General features: G+C 39.5%; 1 protein-coding gene and 1 long non-coding RNA gene across 4 annotated transcripts in view; one reads left to right on the top strand and one right to left on the bottom strand.

Moving 5' to 3' along the window:
* Positions 1 to 27,909, top strand: part of EML6 (EMAP like 6) — a 199,109-nt gene that overhangs the window by 64,510 nt on the left and 106,690 nt on the right. For all 3 annotated transcript variants that reach the window (XM_075863018.1, XM_075863019.1, XM_075863020.1), the window contains exons 10-12: positions 1,570 to 1,782; positions 6,935 to 7,102; positions 22,201 to 22,307. In XM_075863018.1, the coding sequence (XP_075719133.1) occupies positions 1,570 to 1,782; positions 6,935 to 7,102; positions 22,201 to 22,307 (488 nt within the window). The remainder of the gene's footprint in view (positions 1 to 1,569; positions 1,783 to 6,934; positions 7,103 to 22,200; positions 22,308 to 27,909) is intronic.
* On the bottom strand, positions 620 to 26,346 carry LOC142760096 (uncharacterized). Its single transcript, XR_012883244.1, has 2 exons — positions 26,165 to 26,346; positions 620 to 1,048 (listed from the first exon to the last, which is right to left on the bottom strand). It is a non-coding gene; the product is annotated as an uncharacterized LOC142760096 (long non-coding RNA).

Genomic DNA, 27,909 nt, shown 5'->3' on the forward strand with positions numbered 1-27,909 from the left:
GCTGAGTTCTCACCTTCCTCAGGATCAAGGATACCCCACGAGGTGAGATTTTGCATGGAGCCCAAGATCGATGTCGATTGACAGTCATTTTGTATGTCTTCCATTTTCTTACTATTGCACCAACAGTTGTCTCCTTCTCACCCAGCGCCTTACTTATGGTTTTGTAGCCCATTCCAGCCTTGTGCAGGTCTATGATCTTGTCCCTGACATCCTTAGAAAGCACTTTGGTCTTGCCCATGTTGTAGAGGTTAGAGTCAGACTGATTAATTGAGTCTGTGGACAGGAGTCTTTTATACAGGTGACCATGTAAGAAAGCTGTCTTTTAATGCAGGCACCAAGATGATTTGGAGTGTGTAACTGGTCTGGAGGAGGCTGAACTCTTAATGTTTGGTAGGGGATCAAATACTTATTTCTCTGTGCACAATGCAAATAAATATATATAATTTTGACTATGTGATTTTCTGTTTTTTTTTAAATATAATCTATCTATCACTGGTAAAATTAACCTAGCCTAAAAATTCTGGACTGTTCATGTCTTTGACAGTGGGCAAACTTACAAAATCAGCAAAGGGATCAAATACTTATTTCCTTCACTGTATATATATATATATATACACACTTATATATAGAACCACTATAAATGTTTATTGTATCACAGTTTTTATGCGCTTTCTCCAGTATGTGTTGTTATAGTGGTATTATAGGGATTTTACCTGTTATGAATACCACTGGCAGCTGGTGCGTGGAATGTCCGGTATTTCCACAGGGGAGCTAGAAGGTATCAAGAAAAAACACCCGCGCCATAGTGTAGTATATCAGATAGTCAAGATACAGTGTAGATAAAATGGACTTGCATCAGGGCAGAGGAATGTTCACATATATAGGCACCAAAGACTGGATCTTTAAATCATCTCCACGTAAGATTCTCTGAGACAATCTCTTGATGTCCTCGATGTTGTTATTTTCCGGATGATAATTCTCTCTTGGTCACGTAACGAACAATGGTGATTTGTCCGTTAGGCTGCAAACATCCATTGTAGAAAGTATCCTGAGAACAATGAGGAATTCTAACATTAAGGCACACTTTATTAAGCAGTTTATGTCTCATTTTGGTGTAAACTGCGTTTATATACTGTCGCAAGTGATGACGTGCAGCATTTTATCAGTTTAATTTGCGACTTTTATTGTTGCTTGCCAAATTAGGAAAGTGAGGAGAAAAGTGGGTATGGTCTCCAAAACAGATGTTATTACACAGAATAGGCGGCAATGGTGCAAATTTTGGCCAACATCTACACCTGCTAATAGCGTTAAACTGGTGAAAATGTGCCAAATTTATTAAGAATTTTGTGCCTTTTAATAAATTTGGCGAAAATCCCTCCAACTTTCTCCTTTACTTAGACTGTCATAAATGTGGTAAAGTTAAAGTAAAGTAAGTTAAATAACTTTTAAATCATACTGTGACTAAGCGTTAAAACAACATGGCCTAAACTCTAGAAGATATTGCTAAATGTAACTTAGGACTACAGAGCATTGTATATGCACTTCTAATAAAAAATTTATGCATTTCAGCAGGGAAACATCTTACAAATAAAGATGAAATAAAAGGAATACACTGGTTTTCTTGGACGTGCGTGGTTGGACCAGAAGTCAATGGAATATGGCCAAAGTATACAGACCTTACTGATATAAATTCAGTGGATGCCAATTTTAATAGCACGTCGCTGGTGACTGGGGATGATTTTGGACTAGTAAAATTATTCAGGTTCCCCAGCCTAAAAAAAGGTATGTTGCTTCCTTTATGTTTTCATGTTTGTCCAATACTCAAATGCTGCATCTAAAATCTGGAGGCTTGGAATCATGCAGACAAATTAAGGTACTAAAGCGAACATGTCATTTCAAATATGGAGTCCAATCTGCAAGCTGCATGTTATAGAGCAAGAGGAGCTGAGTAGATTTATATATACTGTAGTTAGCATTTAATTTATTGATTAAAATCCCTGCTTGTTTCGGGCTTAGTAGTCTATTGGGCGGTCCTACTAAATAATAGTAGTAGTACCTGTATGAGTGTGTATACAGAGATAACTGTCACCGCCCACTGGACCCCTAAGGCCAGAAGAAGCAAGGATTTAAAATCAATAAATTACAATTTATTCTGAATCTTTCCCCACAGAACAATATATTCATCTGCTCAGCTCCTCCTTCTCTAGAACAGGTTGCCTGCAGATTGGACAGCAACCTGACAGGTTCCCTTTAAACTGGTCTCAGTCTGATATAGAGGGTCATATGTTATTATCATCTAGTTTGCCACATTAATGTTGATGTTTTGTGCTCAGTCCAGTAGGGTTGGATGATGGTCATACACGTATACACAATACCATCGACCCTAATGTTAATATATGTACTTAAAGAAATTATAATTAAATATTTACCAATATATTTGTATTCAAAATTGTATTCAAAATTCAATAGCTTTCCCATATGGCTGGTAAATACGGTTGTAGCGACATGTCATCCATGATGGTTGTTAAATGACTAGTCAGTCTGCCACATAGACAGATCAAGTACAGTATGAAGGTGTCACAGGAAAGTGGAGTCCTACCTTGCTGGCCATGTGCAGCTTTAAGGAAAAAAAACAGGTTAATAAACTTACTTGTCATGCAACTGGCAGTGTTCAGGAGACGAGTCCACTTCACTGTTGTTGTTTTTCTGACAAAAGAACCTGCAGACCCTCTGCTATCACTGTGACTCTCTGAAGTATTGTGCACAGTTTGTTCAAAGAAATAATGTTTCTTTTTTCCAAAACCTGGGGTGTAAATACCAATTGCCAAGAGATCGCAAGCTATACACTCAACTCTATTACATTGCTACATGGGATTTAGAACATTTCGGTTGTGAACTAACCATTTAAGTGACTACACAAAGTCTGGGTGGTAGTTTCAAAGTTCATTGAATTTTATGATTTGGGGACTTGAACAAACCTACAGTTAGGTCCAGTATTGGACAGTGACACAAGTTTTGGCATTTTAGCTGTTTACCAAAACATATTGAATATAAAGTTATATAATCACTATTGAGACTTAAAGTGCAGACTCTCGGCTTTAATTTGAGGGTATTTACATTCTAATTCAAGGAAGGGTTTAGGAATTCCAGCTCTTTAATATGTAGCTGCCTCTTTTTCAAGTTACCAAAGGTAATTGGACAATTATCTCAAAAGCTATTTAATGGGCTGCATGGGCTATTCCCTTATTAATCCATCATCAATTAAGCAGGTAAAAGTTGATTCCAGGTGTGGCATTTGCATTTGGAAGCTGTTACTGTGAACCCACAACATGAGGTCAGACGAGCTACCAATGCAAGTGAAACAGACCATCGTTAGGCTGAAAAAAATGAAGAAATCCATCAGAGAGATAATACAGATGTTAGGAGTGGCCAAATCAACAGTTTGATACATTCTTGAAAAAAAAAGAGCGCACTGGTGATCTCGTGAACTCCAAAAGGCCTGGACATCCACGGAAGACAACAGTGGTGGATGATTGCAGAATCCTTTCCATGGTGAATAAAAACCCCTTCACAACATCTACCCAAGTGAAGAACACTCTCCTGGAAGTAGGTGTATCAGTATCTAAGTCTACTATAAAGGGAAGACTTCATGAGGGCAAATACAGAGGGTTCACCACAAGGTGCAAACCATTAACCAGCCTCAAAAAAAAGAAAGGCCAGATTAGACTTTGCCAAACAACATCTAAAGAAGCCGCCCAGTTCTGGAACAGCATTCTTTGGACAGATGAAACTAAGATTAACCTGTACCAGAATGATGGGAGGAAGAAACTATGGAGAAGGCTTGGAACGGCTCATGATCCTAAGCACACCACATCCTCTGTCAAACATGGTGGAGGCAGTGTGATGGCATGGACATGCATGGCTGCCAAAGGCACTGGGTCACTAGTGTTTATTGATGATGTGACTCAAGACAGAAATTACCGGATGAATTCTGAAGTGTTCAGGGATATACTTTCTGCTCAGATTCAACCAAATGCAGCAAGGTTGATTGGACGTCGCTTCACAGTACAGACGGACAATGACCCAAAACATACTGCGAAAGCAACCCAGGAGTTTATAAGGCAAAGAAGAGGAATATTCTGCAATGGCCAAGTCAATCACCAGATCTCAACCCGATCGAACTGCATTTCACTTGCTTAAAACAAAACTTAGGGCAGAAAGACCCACAAACAAGCAACAACTGAAGACAGCTGCAAAGGATTCTCTACAAAGTATTAAAAAAAAAATACATTTTATTTATGGTAATGTTAATTTGTCCAATTACTTTTGAGCCCCTGAAATGAGGAGGCTGTGTAGAAAAATGGTTGCAATTCCTAAACGTTTCACAGGATATTTTTGTTCAACCCCTTGAATTAAACCTGAAAGTCTACACTTCAATTGCATCTCAGTTGTTTCATTTTAAATCCAATGTGGAGGCAGCAGAGCCCAAATAATGAAGATTGTGTCACTGTCCAAATAATTCTGGACCTAACTGTATATATTGTACTGCTTTACTACTAATGACTGTCTTGAGTTCTTCTAAAAAGTTAACCATTCTTTTTGTGTGTTTATTTGTAATAATTGGATTTAGCAATGATTGGCTTCAATCCTCTTAGATAATAGATGCTAATATTATATTTCAATTAGATATTTACCCTTTCCCTCTTTCTGAGATCCATTCCTACTTATCCTAAACTTACAAAAATGAACACTGTCCCACAAGGAGGGGAATTGTAGCCTGTATTGAGAATGGAGTTGAATATCTGGTTGTAGTCACCGCTTGAAAATGCCTTCAATTGGAAGGTGAAACGTTGCCTGTATGTTGGGTGAATAAATTTTGGATTTTTCTATACTACTAGAATGCTGCCTCTTTTTTGGGATTGTGATTTGATCTTTGCTTGAGGTCTTTTGCCAGGAATCCTCTGAGGATAACACCCACAACCTTATGCCACAGTCCTATATCTCGTTTGTTCCTGGTTGTACAGATGCTTGGGGGATGTGTGTTTTGCTGTTGTATTCAGGCTGGGAAATCCACCATACTTTCCTCCTTAAAGGTTATGTGCACTTTTGCAATAATTTTATATTATTCTAATACATTAAAAAAATTGAAAATAAAAATGCTACTTTGCATAGTCTTTATTAAAGTCTACCATTTTGTGTCTACAGCTCCTAGGCAGATCTTTGGAACTCCGTGGTTACAGACTAAGGTCTGACTCTGCAAATAGACATCGTTGATCGGCGCTCGCTTGCTTCTGTCACACGGAGCTATGGATGAGGACGAGCGTTCGTTACTCCGATCACTTGTCCTCATACATTATTATCATGTCAGCAGCGCGTCTCCTTGTTTACACAGGGAGATGTGCTGCCGACAACGATAATCTTCTAGTTTTTTTAAAACTATACGACCAGCAGATGATCGAGCGTTTGCTCTTTCATCTGCTGATCATTCCCCTGTTTACACAGGGCAATTCGCGTTATATTAACGCCCGTCTGCCCGATAATTGTCCTGTGTAAAACTCCCTTCACCCGCTTCCATCTGCTCTAATCTGCAGACAATGGGAGAGGGGCAAGATGGGAGGAAGAAGGATCAGATTACACAGGGTTTGTTTTTTGTCTGTAACCATGGACACACATAGGTCTGCACGGTAGCTATATACACAAAACTGTAAATTTTTTAGATTGTTTCATTTTCTTATTTGAAATGCTTTACAGTTATCCAAAATAGGTTGCAATAGTGTACATAGCCTTTAGCAAATTTCCAATTTTAAATGGGACAAATTACTTTTCCACATTATTCATAGCTCTAAAATCAGCTAACAGTGTTTTTGTATCTAGTTAGAGAATACTTTTAGCCCTTATAAATACTGTTTAAATGGAAATTGCACAGAAATTGTGGCAGCAAACGTTGTTGTTTTATTATTATATCATATTAATACATCACCTTCTTTAGTTCTTTCAATTCACCTATATTTTTCATCATGCATTTTTTTAATAAAGTAATTGTAAAATCCCCTTTAATTTCCCTCAGTCATATGAAAGAATTATGTTAGATCAATCGATTCTGTGTGCACTGATATGGATTAGACTGATTTAGAAAGCGTGGGCTGTATCCTCCTCCACCTTAAGGGTGATGTATAATAGAGGGTGTTCATGAAGTACTTACTACTTATTAGCTGACGCAGTCAGTGTATACTAGCATTAGATCTGTGAATTGACTATATGTAACATTTCTCACAATGAACTTGAAACGTGATCATTTTGCCACCTGGGTACAGATTTCTTGATCTCCATTTAGAATACAAGTTTAAAATATTTATAATATGGATGGAAGGGAAATGTGTGCCTTTCTAGAATGCAGTAAATTTTGTTTCTAAAGATGAAGCCGTCAATGAATAAAATAACAGTTGTGTTCTGGGTGTGTTAAATAATGCACTAGATCTTTCTCATCCAATTTATGAATGTTGACACGTTGCATTTCGGTCGCATGGCACGACTCCTGAACAACCAAACCCATGTACAAATTAAAAAAACACTCATGGGTTGCTAAGTGATACTAATATTTTACACACAGGGACTCATGTATAAAAACTAGGCTAAAAATGACGGTGTTCCTGACAGCAAACAATTAGATCCCAGTTTCCATTTTGCCAAGTTAGAAAATGAAATACGCAACCTGGATGGTTGATATGGACTCGTCCTCTACATATTGCCCTGATAATAAAAACCTCAGGAACATAAAAATAATAACGTTCATCCAACCAACTGGCTGAAATGCAGACATCTCATTGGCTACAGTTAGTAGATCGTTGTTTGCGTATTTGTATGGGTGCGTTAGCGGAGTATCTGTGTTATGTTGACTTTTTAAAATAATTTTGCTCTTTTTCTATTATTTAAGGAGCCAAGTTTAGGAAATATGTTGGCCATTCTGCACATGTCACTAATGTACGCTGGTCGCATGACTTTCAGTGGGTTTTAAGCACCGGTGGAGCTGACCACTCTGTTTTTCAGTGGAGATTCATTCCTGAAGGAATGGCAAATGGTATAATTGAAACTGCACCTCAAGGTAAGTGTGAAGGTTCCCGTAAGCAATGAACGGACATCTAAGTATTCTAAGTATGACATTGAGAGGGAATGTAAAGGAAATGTATCGCCTAAATGTTTACCGAAACACACACACACACACATTTATTTATTTATATTTATTTTTATCCATTTTTATTTTTTCTGTACATGATTATGGGGGTAGCCATCTTGCCTGAGATGCTGCTCTGCTCTCAGTTTTAAGGTTTGCTTTACAGCAGCCACATGGATATAGGAAACAGGTGTGTGGAGATTACTCATTGGACCAAATTTTTCATGATGTCGAAAATCGCAAACGTGTGACAAATTTGCGGTACAATTAGTAACTTGTCCCTCTCCGAATTTGAAAAGTGACAACAAAAGTGGGGTTTAGTCAAATCTAGTAAAAAATAATTGAAGTCAAGGGAAAAGCCTGAAAAAGGATAAAAATTTTGTTGCAAATCTACACCTGCTCAAAGGTCTATTTGTTTGGGGGGGGGGCACTATCTACAAGGGGGGATTCCCGGGACTATGTGGCACTATCTACAAAGGGGTTGTGTGTGGCACTATATACAAGGGAGGGTATGTGTCACTATCTACAAAGGGGGGTACGTAGCACTATCTACAAAGGGGTATGTGGCACTATGTACAATGGGAGGGGGTGTGTGGCACTATCTACAAAGGGATTGTGTGTGGCACTATACAAGAGGGGTTATGTGGCACTAGCTACATGGGAGGAGGTATATGGCACTATCTACAAGGGGTTGTGTGTGGCAATATCTACAAGGGGAATATGTGGCACTATCTACAAGGGGGTATGTGGCACTATCTACAAGGGGGGTATATGGCAATATCTAAGAGGGGAGTAAGCAGCACTATGTACAAGGACGGGTATATGGCACTATTTGCAAGGGGGGTATGTGCCACTTTCTACAAGGGGATATGTGGCACTATCTACAAGGGGGCAGTGTGGCACTATCTACAGGGGTATGTCCCGGTGCTTTAAGTTTCGGATCAGTTTTTTTTCATAAGAACTATTATGACTATGAAATAACATAACTAAGGGATAACAAATGTTATAATATCAGTGCTTAACTGCTTGTTACTATTTTTGTAACCGTGTAACTAAAGGTTATTAAGAGTACACTTGGCACATATCTGTATTTTTACATTTTTACATTGCACATAGAACTGATAAAGGATCATTGTCGGGAGGGCAGGGGTTGTGGGGATGGGTTTGTTGGTTGCAGGGGGGAGTCAAAAGTTAGCTATGGGGCCAGGGGCGTAACTAGGAAAGACTGGGTCCGATAGCAAACGCTTGACTGGGCCCCCCCCCCCAAGTGCCACACGCAGCCCCCTTATATATAGTGCCCCCTGTAGATTGTGCCATACAGCTCCCGTGTAGACAGTGCTATACAGCCCCGCCTGTAGACAGTGTCACACCCCACTTGTAGATAGCGCCCCCACCTCCCCCTTGTAGATAGCGCCATACAGCCCCCCTTAATAAATAGTGCCACACAGAGACCCCTGTAGATTGCGCCACACACAGCCCCCTGTAGATAGAGCCACAGCCCCCCCTTGTATATAATGCCACACAGCCCCCCTTAGTAGTGCCACACAGCCCCTTTGTATATAGTGCCACACAGCTCCCCATGTTTATAGTGTCACACATCTCCACCTTGTGTATAGTGCCACACAGCCCCCAAGTAGTACAAGGCAATGGCGCATCCAAGAAAGTTGTATCAGCCAGGGGGATGTCAATCAAACATGGAAAGGTGGGTTTGGAGGCAGGACTATGTGACTCTTCAGGATAGCAGCACCGACCCATGAGCCTTTAATGAGTAATTAGCATATAGTGTTCGCCGGTTTAAAAGTTGATTTTATAGATTTTGCTGCATCTGAAAAAAACATACATTTGGAAATATTGTCAGGTCATCTATTACCGCATGGTGGCGGTTCAAGGGGTTAAAACTACCAGACAGGTTCCCATTAAATATACAATGAATCGAAAACAATTCCATCTGCCCTGCAATTTTGTTATTTTAAATATATCCTATATAATTACAGCTCCAGAACCAAGCTCATACATATATACAGTACCAGAACCAAGCTCAGTACATAAAACAAGTATATATCAGCAGCACTGGACAGAGAGAGGTTGGGTGCAAGCCTCTTAGGTCACAGTCCAATGACCCTTCAATATACGTAAAAGGAAAGTGAGGCAGCACTACAAGATTTGTGAAAAAAATGATCCGTTTATTCCACTCGTGTGCGACGTTTCAGCTCAGTGTGAGCCTTTCTCAAGCATAACAGTGAAGTACAAAAAGCACATATATATGCAGATCACAATCAAAAATCTCATTGCAAACATTTTGTGAGATAATAAAAGAATAATAAAGCTGGTATATATAAAATCGTGTCAATACAATCCCTTGTAAGTATGCTAACATATACAGTGAAGGAAATAAGTATTTGATCCCTTGCTGATTTTGTAAGTTTGCCCACTGTCAAAGACATGAACAGTCTAGAATTTTTAGGCTAGGTTAATTTTACCAGTGAGAGATAGATTATATTTAAAAAAAAAAGAAAATCACATTGTCAAAATTATATATATTTATTTGCATTGTGCACAGAGAAATAAGTATTTGATCCCTTTGGCAAACAAGACTTAATACTTGGTGGCAAAACCCTTGTTGGCAAGCACAGCAGTCAGACGTTTATTGTAGTTGATGATGAGGTTTGCACACATGTTAGATGGAATTTTGGGCCACTCCTCTTTGCAGATCATCTGTAAATCATTAAGATTTCGAGGCTATCGCTTGGCAACTCGGATCTTCAGCTCCCTCCATAAGTTTTCGATGGGATTAAGGTCTGGAGACTGGCTAGGCCACTCCATGACCTTAATGTGCTTCTTTTTGAGCCACTCCTTTGTTGCCTTGGCTGTATGTTTTGGGTCATTGTCGTGCTAGAAGACCCAGCCACGAGCCATTTTTAATGTCCTGGTGGAGGGAAGGAGGTTGTCACTCAGGATTTGATGGTACATGGCTCCATCCATTCTCCCATTGATGCGGTGAAGTAGTCTTGTGCCCTTAGCAGAGAAACACCCCCAAAACATAATGTTTCTACCTCCATGCTTGACAGTGGGGACGGTGTTCTTTGGGTCATAGGCAGCATTTCTCTTCCTCCAAACACGGCGAGTTGAGTTAATGCCAAAGAGCTCAATTTTAGTTTCATCTGACCCCAGCACCTTCTCCCAATCACTCTCAGAATCATCCAGATGTTCAATTGCAAACTTCAGAAGGGCCTGTACATGTGCCTTCTTGAGCAGGCGGACCTTGCGGGCACTGCAGGATTTTAATCCATTACGGCGTAATGTGTTACCAATGGTTTTCTTGGTGACTGTGGTCCCAGCTGCCTTGAGATCATTAACAAGTTCCCCCGTGTAGTTTTCGGCTGAGCTCTCACCTTCCTCAGGATCAAGGATACCCCACGAGGTGAGATTTTGCATGGAGCCCCAGATCGATGTCGATTGACAGTCATTTTGTATGTCTTCCATTTTCTTACTATTGCACCAACAGTTGTCTCCTTCTCACCCAGCGTCTTACTTATGGTTTTGTAGCCCATTCCAGCCTTGTGCAGGTCTATGATCTTGTCCCTGACATCCTTAGAAAGCTCTTTGGTCTTGCCCATGTTGTAGAGGTTAGAGTCAGACTGATTAATTGAGTCTGTGGACAGGAGTCTTTTATACAGGTGACCATGTAAGACAGCTGTCTTTAATGCAGGCACCAAGTTGATTTGGAGCGTGTAACTGGTCTGGAGGAGGCTGAACTCTTAATGGTTGGTAGGGGATCAAATACTTATTTCTCTGTGCACAATGCAAATAAATATATATAATTTTGACTATGTGATTTTCTGTTGTTTTTTTTAATATAATCTATCTCTCACTGGTAAAATTAACCTAGCCTAAAAATTCTAGACTGTTCATGTCTTTGACAGTGAGCAAACTTACAAAATCAGCAAGGGATCAAATACTTATTTCCTTCACTGTACATAAATATAAATATATCAAGTAATACATATAATTTTGTGGAAACATCATATAACGTTAATAAGGCCAATCAGTGAGATTGGCAAATATCTGTGACAACATGTGAATAATATCACCACAGGAGTATTAAACAATTTTAAAAATATTCTAACCTCGTTGGATCGGCTGTTAGCGTCCAACACTCTCCACTGCGCATGCCCATAATTGACATCACATCCGGTGCAACATTGATATGCGTTATAACGTCGAACATCAACTCGCGCATGCGCTGTTCACACTCATGATGTGAGTCGCCATTTTGGAAAAGGGCACTGCTGTTATATCATGTCTCGTAAGTATCATAGATTATTCTTATTTCAGACGTAACTTAATATAATTGATTCACACCCTATAGTATATACACAATATCTAATATATATATATATATGAGGAGATCTGACATATATCTATGAACTCTAACAGTACAGCTCAGTACATATATTTAGCACCAGAACAAAGCTCTGACATATATACAGTACCAGAACCAAGCTCAGTACATATACTTAGCACCAGAACCAAGCTCATTACATAAATACAGCACCTGAACAAATCTCTGACATTTATACAGTACCACAACCAAGCTCACACATATGGCTAGACTCTTCTCATGACTAGGCTGTAAATCTACAGGGTTTTACACTGTTTCAGAAAGATAGGACAATTAGGAAAGGCGGTGGTGTATGTCTGTATGTGAGAAGTGATATTAAGGTGAAAGAGACAATAGTGGGTGAATATAGTGAGGAGGTTGAAACCTTGTGGGTGGAATTACAAAGAGAGGTAATCACTGAAAAAATTACTTTTTGGTGTAATCTATAGACCCCCCAATATAACTTAGGAGATGGAAGGTTAGCTATATAAACAGATGGAGCGGGCTGCACAGTCTGGTACAGTAGTGATAATGGGAGATTTTAATTACCGGGATATTAATTGGTGTCATGGTTCGGCTTCAACTGCAAAGGGGAGACATTTCCTTAACCTGTTGCAGGAAAATTTTATGGGCCAGTTTGTGGAAGACCCGACTAGAGGTGAAGCTCTGTTGGATCTGGTCATTTCTAATAATGCAGAGCTTGTTGGGAATGTCAATGTTCCTCAAAACCTCGGTAACAGTGATCACAATATAATTATATTTTACATATACTGTAAAAAACAAACACAGGCTGGGAGGGCAAAAACACTTAATTTTAAGAAGGCCAATTTCCCCAGGATGAGGGCTGCAATTCAGGATATAGACTGGGAAGAACTAATGTCAAATAATGGTACAAATGATAAATTGGAGATTTTCAAATCTACTTTGGGTAATTATAGTGCAAATTTTATTCCTATAAGTAACAAGTATAAATGACTAAAATTACACCCCACATGGCTTACACCTTCTGTAAAAAGGGCATTACATGACAAAAAAAGGGCATTAGAAAAATACAAATCTGAGGGTACAGCTGTAGCCTTTGTAAATTATAAAGAGCTTAATAACATTTGTAAAAAGGTATTAAAATCAGCAAAAATACAAAATGAAAGGCAGGTGGCCAAGGATAGTAAAACAAATCCCCAAAAATTCTTCAAGTATATAAATGTATTTATCCAAAAATTGTGCCTATAAAATCTATACCTCGTCTCGCAAAAAACAAGCCCTCATACAGCTCCATCGACGAAAAAATTAAAAAGTTATGCCTCTCACAACATTTTTTTAATTATTTTGCTCCGCTGAATATATAAATTTAAAGGTCAAAAAGACAAATTTATATGCGGAACAATTTCACACCCAAAATCCCACATCCTACTATTCCAAAGGCCAAATTTGGACCCCCACAAACTCAGAGGAGCTTTGCAAATTTTGGGGCCTGTTACTGAATATGGGCCTCATAAAGAAACCCAGCATTAGGGACTACTGGTCATCGGATATACTATATAATACCCCCCTTTATGGCACCATTATGACCAGAAAAAGATTTGAGGTCATCCTCAAATTTCTGCATTACACAGCTAATACCTGCTGCCCACCCCCTCGATGATCTATGGACAGTTTATATAAAATAAGGCCTGTCAGCAACCATTTTAATTTAAAATTTGCCCAAATTTACACCCCAGGTAAAAATATTGCGGTCGACGAGGGAAGGTTCCACTTCCGTCAATACCTCCCAAATAAAAGGGCCCGGTATGGAATAAAGCTATATAAAATCTGCGAAAGTTCCATCGGGTACACACATTGTTTCCATATTTATGAGGGAAGGGATTTCAAAATTGATCCCCCAGAGTGCCCACCTTCCCTTAGTGTCAGCGGAAAAATTGTGTGGAATCTTATACACCCGCTGCTTGGCCAGGGATATAATGTCTATATAGACAATTGCTATTATAGCAACCCTCTCCCAAAGTGCCTTTTGGTAAGAGCAACAGTGGCCTGTGGCACGATCAAAAAAAATTCTAAGGGCCTCCCCAAAACCCTCCTGGGCCAGACATTGCCAAAAGGAGAAAGCAAAGCAATGTGCAGCGAGAATATGTTGCTAGTGAAATATAGGGACAAGAAAAATGTCCACATTCTATCTAGCATCCATAAGGATAGCAGCATCCACAGTTCCAATTCGTGGCTCCAGCACCACAACTGCCAAGCCTGCCTGCGTACTGGATTATAACCACTTTATGGGTGGGGTGGATCTATCTGATCAGGTCATTAAGCCGTATAGTGCCATGTGGATAAAGTAAGACCTGGTACAAGAAGCTGGCAGTTCACCTCACCCAAATGGCAATGTATAACGCATTTGTGGTGTCCAGATACGCAGGCAATATAAACTGTTTGGTGATATGGGCATAGTTCTTTATATTTGGAGGTTACTCAATTTACGAGCTGTTCCTTAGCAATACATTATGGGCTTTTTTGTTGTTCAGGCTTTTGCACAACCTGTTAAACCCGAAAATACTTCCAGGAAAACTGACAATATCTTAGGGGATTAGTGATCCTTTACTGTCCATAAAGATGGTGTTGGACACTGCCCTTTTATATATTCTATAGGTGATTGGTTGTTTTGCGCACATTACGGTTCTTACTTTGCCGGGCAGGGGCCTGTAATGGTTTGCCAACGTCCCTTGGCACGTTCGTCTCTGATATAGAGATTGATGGGGCTAAAGAGAGGTTTTATGACCAGTCCCTTTGAAAAAAAGAAGTGACATTATAAAGCCATTTTCTTTCATCCTGTGAACATGCTCAAGTTCTAAAAAATTTCCTCCAGTTCTCAAATATATTGCCCTTCAGTCCAATACAGTTCTAATTTAAATTCTCCCTGTTTTAACTGTTCTTAACAGCTGTGGACTGACATATTTGTTGGTCATCTGCTTTGTTAGCATGACATAGTTACATACACTGGCAAATGCACTTCTACGGGTTAATATGCTGTGGAAGGCAACCATGCCCCAAAAATAATAGATTTGGTAAAAAAATTACCACCTAAATACCATGATTCCGGCTATGAAAACCTAACGGTACAAACACTCATTAAACCACTAGGTGAATACCTTAGGGGTGCAGTTTTCAAAATGGGGTCACTTCTAGGGGTGTCAGATCGTTCTGCCAGCTCAAATCCTTTACAGGCATGGAGTGGGGCCTATCAACTCATTCAAGCTAAAATTATGTTCTGAAAAGCCAAAGGGTGCTTCTTTGCTTTGGGGTCACACTGTGTGGGCATGCAGCAGATTACGGCCTAAGTGGGGGTATTTCTGGACACAGGACAAACTAGGTAATAAATGTTGGGGTGTGTTTCATCAGTTTTATGTTCTATTTTGGAAAAATATGTCCTAGAAATGACGCATTTGTGAAAAAAATTAAAATGTTATTCTTGAGGGGTGTAGTTTCCAAAATGGGGTCACTTTTGGGGGTTTCTATTGTTTTGGTCCCTCCAGGGCATTGAAAACACGACATGGCACCAAAAACTATTCCAGCAATATCTGCGCTCCAAATGGCACTCCTTCCGTTCTGAGCACTGCCGTGGGTCTAAACAGCTGTTTATTACCACATATGGGGTATTACCGTAATCAGGAGAAATTGCTTTACAAATGTTGGTGTGCTTTTTCTCCTTTATTCCTTGTAAAAATTTGAAAATTCTATGTTTTTTCAGAAACAAAGTAGATTTTCATCTTCACAGACTAATTCCAATAAATTCAGCAAAAAACCTGTGGGGTTAAAATGCTAATAATACCCCTAGAAAAATTCGTTGAGGGGTGTAGTTTCCAAAATGGGGTCACTTTGGGGGGGTTTCCACTGTTTTTGTACCACAATACCTCTTCAAACCTGACATGGTGCTGCTTTGCTTCTGAGGTCTGTGCTTCAGTCCAGTATCGCACTAGGGCCACATGTGGGATATTTCTAAAAACTGCAGAATCTGGGCAATAAAAATCTGCGCTCCAAATCCAAATGTCGCTACTTCCCTTCTGAGCTCTGGCGTGGGTCTAAACAGCCGTTTATTACCACATATGGGGTATTACCGTAATCAGGAGAAATTGCTTTACAAATGTTGGTGTGCTTTTTCTCCTTTATTCCTTGTAAAAATTTGAAAATTCTATGTTTTTTTCAGAAAAAAAGTATATTTTTATATTCACAGACTAATTCCATTAAATTTAGCAAAAAAAAACTGTTGGGTCAAAATGCTAACTATACCCCTAGATAAATTCCTTGAGGGGTGTAGTTTCCAAAATGGGGTCACTTTTGGGGGGTTTCCACTGTTTTTGTACCACAATACCTCTTCAAACCTGACATGGTGCTGCTTTGCTTCTGAGGTCTGTGCTTCAGTCCAGTATCGCACTAGGGCCACATGTGGGATATTTCTAAAAACTGCAGAATCTGGGCAATAAATATTGAGTTGCGTTTCTTGGGTAAAACTTTCTGTGTTCCAGAAAAAAATGTATTACAAATGAATTTTGGCAAAAAATATGAAATTTTTACATTTCACCTCTACTTTGTTTTAATTCATGTGAAATAGTTAAAACACTTTCTGAATGCTGTTTTGAATACTTTGAGGGGTGCAGTTTTCAAAATGGGGTGATTTATGGGGAATTTCTAATATTTAAGGCCCTCAAAGCCACTTTAGAACTGAACTGTTCCCTGAAAAAATAGCCTTTTGAAATTTTCTTGAAAATGGGGGAAATTGCTGCGAAAGTTCTATGTCTTGTAACGTCCTAGAAAAATAAAAGAACGTTCAAAACATTGACATTGGCCCCGATACCCCTGAAGACGCTACATCGTAGCGAAACATGTCGGGGGGGCTTCTACCTTTATTTTAATAATTGTCCTATTGACATCTTTGAATCTAACTAATAACCAACTGTATGTAGCGCTCTGTAGCTGTGGTACTTAACCCTTTCTAGACAGAGCTCTCAAGTCTGGCACTGTGCTAATTGCTGTCAGAAATGGACATTAACTTTTAAATTTCATGTAGTCTGTCCTTGTTGCAAATCTAATAAAGACTTTTTTATTTTTACTCTTTAACCCCTTCCCGCTCCTTGACGTACTATTACGTCATGGCAGCTGTATCGTTCGCGCTCCATGCCGTAATAGTACGTCACGGGAGTAACGGCCGTTTCGGCCGTCCTCCCGACACATACAGGAGCTGTGACGCTGCTGTCTTGTTCAGCAGCTGTCACAGCTCCTACAGCGGGGACCGATCGCTGTGTCCCCGCTGATTAACCCCTTAAAAGCCGCGTTCTATAGAGATCGCGGCTTTTTAGGGGTTAAGCTGCCATCGCCGGCCTGCTACGCGATAGCGGCCGGCGATGGTGACTATGGCAACCGGACACCAAACAATGGCGTCCGGCTATGCCATAGACGGAAGCCTAGTGGGTCCTGACAACGTCAGGACCCACTATGCTTGCTGTCAGTGAGTAGCTGACAGTTCTAATACACTGCACTACGCATGTAGTGCAGTGTATTAGAATAGCGATCAGGGCCTCCTGCCCTCAAGTCCCCTAGTGGGACAAAGTAATAAAGTAAAAAAAAAGTTAAAAAAAGTTGTGTAAAAATAAGAAAATAAAAGTTTTAAAAGTAATAAAAGTAAAAGTCCCACTTTTTCCCTTATCAGTCCTTTATTATTAATAAAAATATATAAACAAACAAATAAACTATACATAATTGGTATCGCCGCGTCCGTAACGGCCTGAACTACAAAATTATTTTGTTATTTATCCCGCACGGTGAACGCCGTAAAAAAAAATATTAATAAACCGTACCACAATCACAATTGTTTGGTCACTTCACCTCCCAAAAAATGGAATAAAAAGAGATCAAAAAGTCGCATGTACCTAAAAATGGTCCTGATCGAAACTACAGTTCGTTACGCAAAAAATAAGTCCTCGCACGGCTTTATTGATTGAAAAATAAAAAAGTTCTGGCTCTTAGAATAAGGTAACACAAAAAGTGAATGATTGTTTACAAAACGTATTTTATTGTGCAAACGCCATAAGACATAAAAAAAAACTATAAACATCTGGTATCGCCGTAATCGTATCGCCCCGCAGAATAAAGTTAATATATCATTTATAGCGCACGGTGAACGCTGTAAAAAAAAAAGTATACAAAAACAATAGTAGAATTGCTGTTTATTAGTCACCACGCCACCTAAAAATGGAATAAAAACTGATCAAAAAGCCGCATGCACCCCAAGAAAACTACAATGGATTCCTCAAGGGGTCTAGTTTCCAAATTGGGGTCACTTTTGGGGGGTTCCCAATGTTTTGGCACCACAAGACCTCTTCAAACCGGACATGGTGCCTAATAAAAAAGAGGGCTCAAAATCCGCTAGGTGCTCCTTTGCTTCGGAGGCCGGTGCTTCAGTCCATTACCGCACTAGGGCCACATGTGGGATATTTCTCTAAACTGCAGAATCTGGGCAATACGTATTAAGTTGCGTTTCTCTGATAAATCCTTTTGTGTTATAAAAAAAATGGTATAAAAAGAGTAAATTTCACCTCTACTTTGCTCTAAATTTCTGTGAAACACCTAAAGGGTTCATAAACTTTCTAAATGCTGTTGTGAATACTTTGAGGGGTCTAGTTTCTAAAATGGGGTGTTTGATAGGGGTTTCTAATATATGGGCCCCTCAAAGCAACTTCAGAAATGAACTGGAACCTAAAAAAATAAATAAATGAGGCAATACTTCGCTTCTTACATTATACTGATAATGAGCCGTGCCCACTCCGAGATGACCCCAGTTTTGACCGTTTGTATAAACGGAGACCCCTATTAGACCGTTCCAGTGCCCGGTTTTCCCAAGCATACACCCCCGAGAAGTGTTTTTCTATTGATGAGTCCCTGGTACATTTTAAAGGGAGGGTTCAATTCCGCCAGTACCTGCCAGGTAAGAGGGCAAGGTATGGCGTGAAGATGTATAAGCTGTGCGAGAGTGCATCAGGGTATACCTACAGGTTTAGGATATATGAAGGAAAGGCCACCCCCAAACCAGACTGCATCCTGGACTACAATAGGTACATGGGAGGGATGGACTTGTCAAATCAAGTCCTGAAGCCCTACAGCGCCATGCGGTGTGGTATAAGAAGCTGGCCGGGCACATCATACAGATGGCTTTGTACAATGCGTATGTGCTACGTCGATGTGCAGGCCAGAGGGGAACTTTCCTGGAATTTCAAGATCTAATCTTTAGGGACCAGGAAGGGGGGGCACCCAGTACTTCTGGAAGCGAGGCCACACGCATCGTACCAGGGCAACACTTTCCAGGAGAAGGTCCCCAAACCGGTGGAAAGGGAAAGAGTCAAAAGAGGTGCAGAGTCTGCTATAAGAGGGGGATAAGGAAGAACACAATATACCAATGTGACACGTGTCCCGAAAAACCAGGGCTCTGTATAAAAGATTGTTTTAAAATGTATCATACATCCCTTGATTTTTAATTTACCGTGATGCACTCCGCACAGCTTACCCCCCTCATCTTTCCCTTCTGAGCCCTGCCGTATGCCCAGGCAGCTGATAACAGCCACATGTAGGGTATTGTCGTACCCAGGAGAACCCACATTACAATTTAAGGGGTGTATATCTCCGGTGGCGCATGCTGGGCACACTATATTGGACACTGAAATGGCATATACATATATAAAATTGCAAATCTCACACTGCACCATCTGCTGCGCATTATCTTTTACACAGTACCTGTGGGGTCAAAATGCTCACTACACCTCTAGATGAATGTCTTAAGGGGCGTAGTTTTTAAAATGGGGTCACTTCTCGGGGGTTTCAACTGTACTGGTACCTCAGGGGCTTCTGCACACATGACTTAGCACCAGAAAAGCTCCAGTAGGCCAAATGGTGGTCCTTTCCTTCTGAGCCCTCCCATGGGCCCAAAGGGCAGTTTATCACCACAAGTGGGGTATTGCCGCACTAAGGACAAATTGGGCAACAAAATGGGGTATGTTGTTCCTTGTGAAAATAAGAAATTTTGATAAAAAATGACATCTTATTGGAAAAAATATCATTTTTTTCATTTCACAGCCCAATTCAAATAGGTGCTGTGAAAAAACTGTGCGGTCAAAATGATAACAAAAACCATAAATGAATTCCTTGAGGGGTGTAGTTTCCAAAATGGGGTCACTTCTGGTGGGTTTCCATTGCTTTGATACCTCTGGGGCTCTGCAAATGCAACATGGCACCCGAAAACCAATCCAGCAAAATCTGGACTCCAACAAACACATAGCGCTCCTTTCCGTCTGAGCCCTCCCATGGGCCCAAACGGCAGTTTATCACCACAAATGGGGTATTGCCGCACTAAGGACAAATTGGGCAACAAAATGGGGTATGTTGTTCCTTGTGAAAATAAGAAATTTTGATCAAAAATGACATCTTATTGGAAAAAATATAATTTTTTTCATTTCACAGCCCAATTCAAATAGGTGCTGTGAAAAACCTGTGCGGTCAAAATGATAACAAAAACCATAAATGAATTCCTTGAGGGGTGTAGTTTCCAAAATGGGGTCACTTCTGGTGGGTTTCCATTGCTTTGATACCTCTGGGGCTCTGCAAATGCGACATGGCACCCGAAAACCAATCCAGCAAAATCTGGACTCCAACAAACACATAGCGCTCCTTTCCTTCTGAGCCCTCCCATGGGCCCAAACGGCAGTTTATCACCACAAATGGGGTATTGCCGCACTAAGGACAAATTGGGCAACAAAATGGGGTATGTTGTTCCCTGTGAAAATAAGAAAATTTGATCAAAAATGACATTTTATTGGAAAAAATATCATTTTTTTCATTTCACAGCCCAATTCAAATAGGTGCTGTGAAAAAACTGTGCGGTCAAAATGATAACAAAAACCATAAATGAATTCCTTGAGGGGTGTAATTTCCAAAATGGGGTCACTTCTGGTGGGTTTCCATTGTTTTGATACCTCAACGCCTCTTCAAACCTGGCATGCTGCCTAAAATATATTCTAATAAAAAAGAGGCCTCAAAATGCACTAGGTGCTTCTTTGCTTCTAGGGCTTGTGTTTTAGTCCACGAGCGCACTAGAGACACATGTGGGACATTTCTAAAAACTGCAGAATCTGGACAATACATATTTAGTAGTGTTTCTCTGGTAAAACCTTCTCTGTTACTAAAAAAAATTGAATAAAATTGAAATTCAGCAGAAAAAATGAAATTTGCAAATTTCATTTCCACTTTGCTTTAATTCCTGTGAAATGCCTGAAGGGTTAAAAAACTTTCTATATGCTGTTTTGAATACTTTGAGGGGTCTAGTTTTTAAAATGGGGTGTTTTATGGGGGTTTCTAATACATAGGCCCCTCAAATCCACTTCAGAACTGAACTGGCACCTTCAAAAAAAGGCTTTTGAAATTTTCTTAAGAATATGAGAAATTGTTGTTTATGTTCTAAACCTTGTAACGTCCAAGAAAAATAAAATAATGTTCAAAAAACGATGCCAATCTAAAGTAGACATATGGGAAATGTGAACTAGTAACTATTTTGGGTGGTATAACCGTCTGTTTTACAAGCAGATGCATTTAAATTCTGAAAAATGCTATTTTTTGTAAATTTTCTCTAAATTTTGCAATTTTTCACAAATAAAGACTGAATATATCGACCAAATTTTACCACGAACATGAAGCCCAAAGTGTCACGAGAAAACAATCTCAGAATCGCTTGGATAGGTTTAAGCATTCCGACGTTATTACCACATAAAGTGAAATATGTCAGATTTGAAAAATGGGCTCTGAGCCTTAAGGCCCAAACTAGGCTGCGTCCTTAAGGGGTTAAATAATAGTGGGAAAACAGGGCTCATTTCTGCCGGCAGGCAGCCTTTTTTTGAAATTACCACATAAATTGACACATGTCAGATTAAAAAAAATGGGGCTGGTCCTGAAGGCCAAAATGAGCTTGGTGCTGAAGGGGTTAAACTTGTACAGAATTGTGCCCCTCAGAACCATGGACCATGTCTCAATCAGAGCACAATAAAGCATTCACACTCTTTATCTATGAACTGCCACAACTGTTTACTCACCTCACCTACTTATATTGAAGGTTCTGCTTTATATGACTTGTCTCCTTTACCACAGTAGTTATTGGTACTTTTGTGTATAAATATGTGACTTCAGATTTTGTGTTAGACCATGCCTACGTAATCTCGATAGCATGTTATTTGTCATCATCTTATTAGTTAGCCATTAAAAGGTATTAACTACTGAGGACTCTCAATTTTCATCTTTTCTATCTACTGGCTAAGGCCCCATGCACACGACCGTGCCTGTAATCACGGCCCACGTACAGCCACCCTCATTTACGGGCCGTGCCTCCATATAAAGTATGGACATATAAAGTCCGTAAAAAGCAAAAAATAAGACATGTCCTATATTTCGCGGAGCCTTTCTACGGCACGGACACCTTCCCGTAAATATACAGGTAGGTGTCCGTCGGCCATAGAAATGAATGGGTCCGTAATTACGGATAAATCTACGGTCGTGTGCATGGGGCTTAATTTAGTACAAAAATTACATAGAGTGCATATGTAATAGTATGTGTTTTTTGCTTTGTTAGAAGGGATTATTGATTCCTGCAGTGAAGAGTCGGATTCAGATTTATCAGATGTTCCTGAACTAGACTCTGATATCGAGCAGGAGACGCAAATCAATTATGATCGCCAGGTCAGTGCAACGAATGACAAATGTGTGGTTTATAAATTCTAATTATGCAGAAATACATGTAGAGATGGAGAATTTTCATACCATTATATAACAAAATGTGCATTGTATCACAGCAAAATGTTTTTTTGTTTTTTGTCTCTACAATTGTATTAGCATTGACTACCTGTAGTATACTGAAGATCAGTAGTATATCAGGTGTTTAGAAGACATACAATGTATGAAGGTAATGGTAGTCCTTTATGATGATATACATGTTTTGTTTGTTTGTATTAAATCTTTATACATTTTTATAAATTTGTTATACATCTTTATACATGTATTAAATCTTCAACATATTATCAATGTGGATACTTATGCCTCTTTACTTTATGCCTTTAAAAATAGTAATTATAAGTTCTCCGTGAGCATTGCAAGGTATATTGGTCCTTGTGTGCAAAAAAACGTCTTCTGGATCTAAGTTTTGTTTCATAGATTTGTCTCAGCCATGTGAAACTTGAAAATATGTTATACTCTAGGTTTGTTGCACAACAACAGATCTGCCTTAAACCTCTTCCCAACAACCACCGTATATATGCATCAGAGGCCGGGAGGGAAAGTATGGAGCGGGCCGACACTTCACTGCAATAAGCGGATCCCTTAGATGCTGTGGTCAATCTAAGAGAGGGTGTGGGCCCCTTCGACGTCCCATCCGACGATGGTTGTCGTTGCAGCCTGAGGGCGTGATGAAGGTCCCCATGTCTGGTTCAAGTCCCCTAGGGGGACTAATAAAAAAAGTTAAATAAAGTTTTTTATTTATAAAAAAAATATATTAAAAGGAAAAAAAACAAACATTTGCCATTTTCTCCGAAAAGCTATGCAAAAAATATAACAGAACTGGTTTCACCGTGTCCGTAATAATCCAAACTATTACAATATAACATTATTTAACCTACATGGTAAATGCAGTAAAAAAAATAAAAATATAAAAGTAACAACACACAAAAAAATAGACATTTTGTATCGCCGTAATCATATTAACTAGCAGAATACATTTATTTTTTATCGCAAGGTGAACGCCGTAAAAACGAAAACCAAAAACAATGGAGGAATTAGTTTTTTTCCCCATTTTTACCCCACAAAGAATTTTTTTTCAATTTCCAAGTACATTATAAGGTACAATAAATGGTGCCATGAAAAACTACAACTCATCCCGCAATAAACAAGCCCTCATATGGGTAAATTGACAAAAAAATAAATAAAGTTATGGCTTTAGAATGTGGGCAGGAAAAAGTGAGAATTAAAAACCCAAAAATTGCAGGGGACGGGTTAAAATATTTTTGTCAGAACAGCATAAAACCATGTCTTAAACTGCTGTCTTATATAGAAAATATGGACATCTATTTTTCTGAGTTTGACTCTGTTATAGTAATTGCTATATGTATACAGTATATGTTTTTAAAAAGATGTAGTCCCTGAATAAGTATTGAACACATTGTTCAGAGGGATACATGCTTTGTCTAAGCAATGCCATACAGCATGCATTAACTGCATACAGTGCACAGATAATATTTAGAGTACCCAGTTAGCACTATACACTGCCCAAATAGATACTGCATACTATCTTGCCTAGAGTACCACACTTTGCCGTGATTGTGTAATACAGTGTTCACAAAAATCCAAACAGTACCCACATAGTGTTATACTATGCCCATATAGAGTTAAATTATGCTTTATAGTGCCCACATAATGCTGAAGTTTGGCCAACATTGAGGCAATCTTGTGCCAAATAGTGAGAAGAAAGTGCCATACATTGCCCACATCGTGCAAACAATACCTCGTGCAAACAATGCACAGGTTAGTTGTGGATTAGAGTGCCCATTTAGTGCCTACATTGCACACATTTATCAAAAGTGACATCATTTATTTTAAGTTAAAGCTACACTTATTTATTGATATATTTTGTATTACATTTATGACTGCATATGTCCTCTTTGATAAATCTGTCACAGCATACACCGCTGGCATTAGCTTTCACACTGGCTAAAATTACAGTATTTTTCAATGCCAGGGTCTGTGTGGTGCAGAGACGCATTTTTTTTTCTTATAAACTCGCATTTCAGGAATGTCTAAATCCTGACCAAGCAGTAAGCCAGAACAACTTTTCACTCCACTTTTACAAATTGATGTGCAATAAAATAATTCATTACTGCAGCCTCGGCCTTTAGGCATGTAAGTTTATGTGCTCATTTCTCACTCTTAAAGTAAGGTATTGATAATCAGTATTCATATTTTTAATGTACACTAAAGGATCTTTTATAATTTTGTCTTGTTTATACCTTAAGGGTATGTTCACACGGCAGCGTCCGTAACGGCTGAAATTACGGGGCTGTTTTCAGGAGAAAACAGCAGCGTAATTTCAGCCGTAATGGCATGTTGAGGCGCTTTTTGCTGCGTCCATTACGGACGTTAAATGGAGCTGGTTGTCCATGGAGTCCATGGAAAACGGCTCCATTTACGTCTGAAGAAGTGACAGGCACTTCTTTGACACGGGCGTTTTTTTTACGCCCCGCCTTTTGACAGCGTAAAAAAAATGACCGTGTGCACAGAACATCGTAAGACCCATTCTAATGAATGGGCAAATATTTGCCAACGCTATCGAGGCGCATTTTCGGACGTAAATCGAGGCGTAAAACGCCCGAATTACGTCCGTAAATAAGCCGTGTGAACATACCCTAAAGGCTATGGAGACCTTTTCCATGAAAATAATTATGTTTACTTATGTTACCTGGAGATAAAAAAAAATATGTTGTACTAATCTTTAGGCTGCAATCTTTATGACTTCATTCATTTTCAGACCCCCTGATATTCAGTTTGCAACTTGCTCCTAGTCTCCGACTTGTCTTATGTGGCATGTCCCTTCCAGTTCCCCATCCTCATTGTAAGTTCTGTGACTCCTGGATGCTGCTGCCTTCACTAGTTCTCATGTATCAGCACAGCTTCATCCCTGTACTGCTTTCTCCTACTACCTATGAGAGGTCTCCTCTCATTTATTCTGAAAGACACTATCCTCCCCCTGCGGATTGTGCATGCTACACAGGCCTTTTTTTATCCCTCACCTTGCAGACTGCCATGTCTGCTCTCCACCTTATCTTCACTCTGATACTGACAGCCTGCGTGATTCCCCCATCGTCTCCGTGTGCTTTCCTCGCTATCTACACTCTGATACAGTAACGTTTTTGTGATCTGCCCTCCCTGAAGACTTGGATGCTTTTCCCCCTCTCCACACTCCTGAAAGGATTAGAGTGTTGTCCAACTTATATCAGAATCAACAGCACATAGCTTAGTACAGGAGTTGCATGGACTACAGCAGAAAAATTTAATGAAGATTATTTAAAGTTGCTGAAATTTGCATTTAGGAAACCAAAGAACAATAATAACATTTTACTACACCACCTTTAGTCAGCAATAATTGCATTACATTTATGATTGGGATTTTTTTTTTGTTACTGTGAATATATTTTAATTCAATAACAAAAATTGTACTGTGCTTCAAATAACCACTATCAAAATCTAAACAATTCATTTTCTCAATAATGCGAAGGACAAAAGAATAACCGTGACTTTTGATAATGACATTTATTGTCTCTCCCCTGCTGGCATATTTTTATATATTCTGAGTCTGTATTTCTGGCAATAACTAATGGAAGCATTCAGCATTTTAATTAGAGTGAAAGCTTAGGTTTTTTTTCTACACTGCAGAATGCAGCCATTCATAACAGCATTGTCAGCTCATTTAAGTATGCTTTGCCTTAAATTGACAGGAGTATTGTAGAGTGCGTACTAATAGTGTAATTGACTGCTTCCAAGCAGATGCTTACCTGGCCTAGAACTGACACATTCCACTTAATGTAATACGCCATTCACTTCATTAGTTTCTTCATAACAATAAAATGTTAATAGATTTCAAAGTGGTCTTCCAACATACAGGTCAGCAGATTCAAGATGGCTAAAAAAATTTAATACTGTTACCCTGGTGCTGTTCCCAGGCTGCCGGTAGCGATGTCCTACGCATGTCTTGTCATTGTGGGGAAGCGATGTTCAGTTTGTGCCCACATGATTGCTATAGTGATGTAACTATGGAATGAGATGTCATCACTCTGGCCAACTACCCCTAAGGGCATGTTCACACAGGGCGGACACGCTGCATAAAAGTACACAGAGTATGCTCCCTGGAACCCGCCGGGAATTCTGGCCGAAAAACTGCACCAAATTGTGGTGCATCGTCTCGGGTGGAATGTCCGCTGCAGATAACAGCGGCTGGAAAAAAAAAAAAAAAAGTTGTACTTACGCCGTTCTCCGTAGTCATGGCAACGCGTCCCTCTGTTGTCCTTGCAGTCCAGCTTCATGGTATGACGCTTCAGCCTGTGTGATTGCTGCAGCCTGTGATCGGCTGCAGCAGTCACATGGGATAAAACGTCATCCCGGGAGGCCGGCCTGGATGGACAACAGAAGAACCCGTTGCTTTGACAACGCCTGGGTGGTAAGTATAAACCTTTTTATTTATTTTAGATACAAAATTCAATGGGCAAAACCCACAACAGAAAAGCAGCGATTCTGAAGCATAAATTGACAGGCTGTGCCTGTGGTTAAAAAGAAACGCACCGCAGGTTAATTTATGAATAGTTTTTGGACTGATTTTTTTCCACAGTGTATGACTGAGATTTGTTTAAATCTCATCCACTCTGCTGCCACTGTAACACACTGCGGATTTTCCGCAATAAAATCTATTGCAGAAAATCCACAGTGTTTACGCAACACGTGAACATACTCTAATGCCCCTCTCCCGTCCGTGGTGTGGGACATAAGGACGGACAAATCAGGGCTCCAGCGAGTACTGACTTGTTCATTCATGCAGAACGAGACTTATGTTAAAAGCCAACATGCCTAATCCCTCAAGAGGCCCCTATAGACCGGAGATCGATGTCCAATCTTATGTGCATAGCCAGTTTAAGAAGCAATCCCATAAAATAATATGGTGTTTTGTGATGTGGGGACTTTCCTGGATTTTATTATATCAAGTAGAAGAAGTTTTTTGGTACATTGATAAACAAGCAGATAATGACAATGCTTTCAAGACCCCCACAATCTTCAAAAAAAAATAAAAAGTGGTGTAAAGAGGGCATAGTTCCTTACTTGGACAAAAAATGTATATACTTATTTTTTAATGAAGGATGCAAACCAATATTTAGACTTAATAATGTTATTGTCATAGTTCGGATTTGGGTTAATTCAATATCCATAGACATTATACACAACAATTTTTAGACACTTTGAATTTACATAAAACACGATTACGTAAATATTGAACTTGTAAACCGTATAATGTGGAGTGTGTATGATTTTACAAAGAGTATTTACATTACTCATATTACAGTATTATACAAATTTCTCTTTTTATTTCGATCAAACTCTGACATTTATTTCTGTAGTTCAGAGGAGCTCAGGCATTTACAATGGCTGTAACACGCCCATTGTAAGAGATTGGCTGTAATAATAATAATAATAATCTTTATTTATATAGCGCCAACATATTACGCAGCACTTTACAATTTAGAGGGGACAT

The sequence above is a fragment of the Rhinoderma darwinii genome, chromosome 4 (genome assembly GCF_050947455.1).
Source record: "Rhinoderma darwinii isolate aRhiDar2 chromosome 4, aRhiDar2.hap1, whole genome shotgun sequence".
Taxonomy (NCBI): Eukaryota; Metazoa; Chordata; class Amphibia; order Anura; family Rhinodermatidae; genus Rhinoderma; species Rhinoderma darwinii.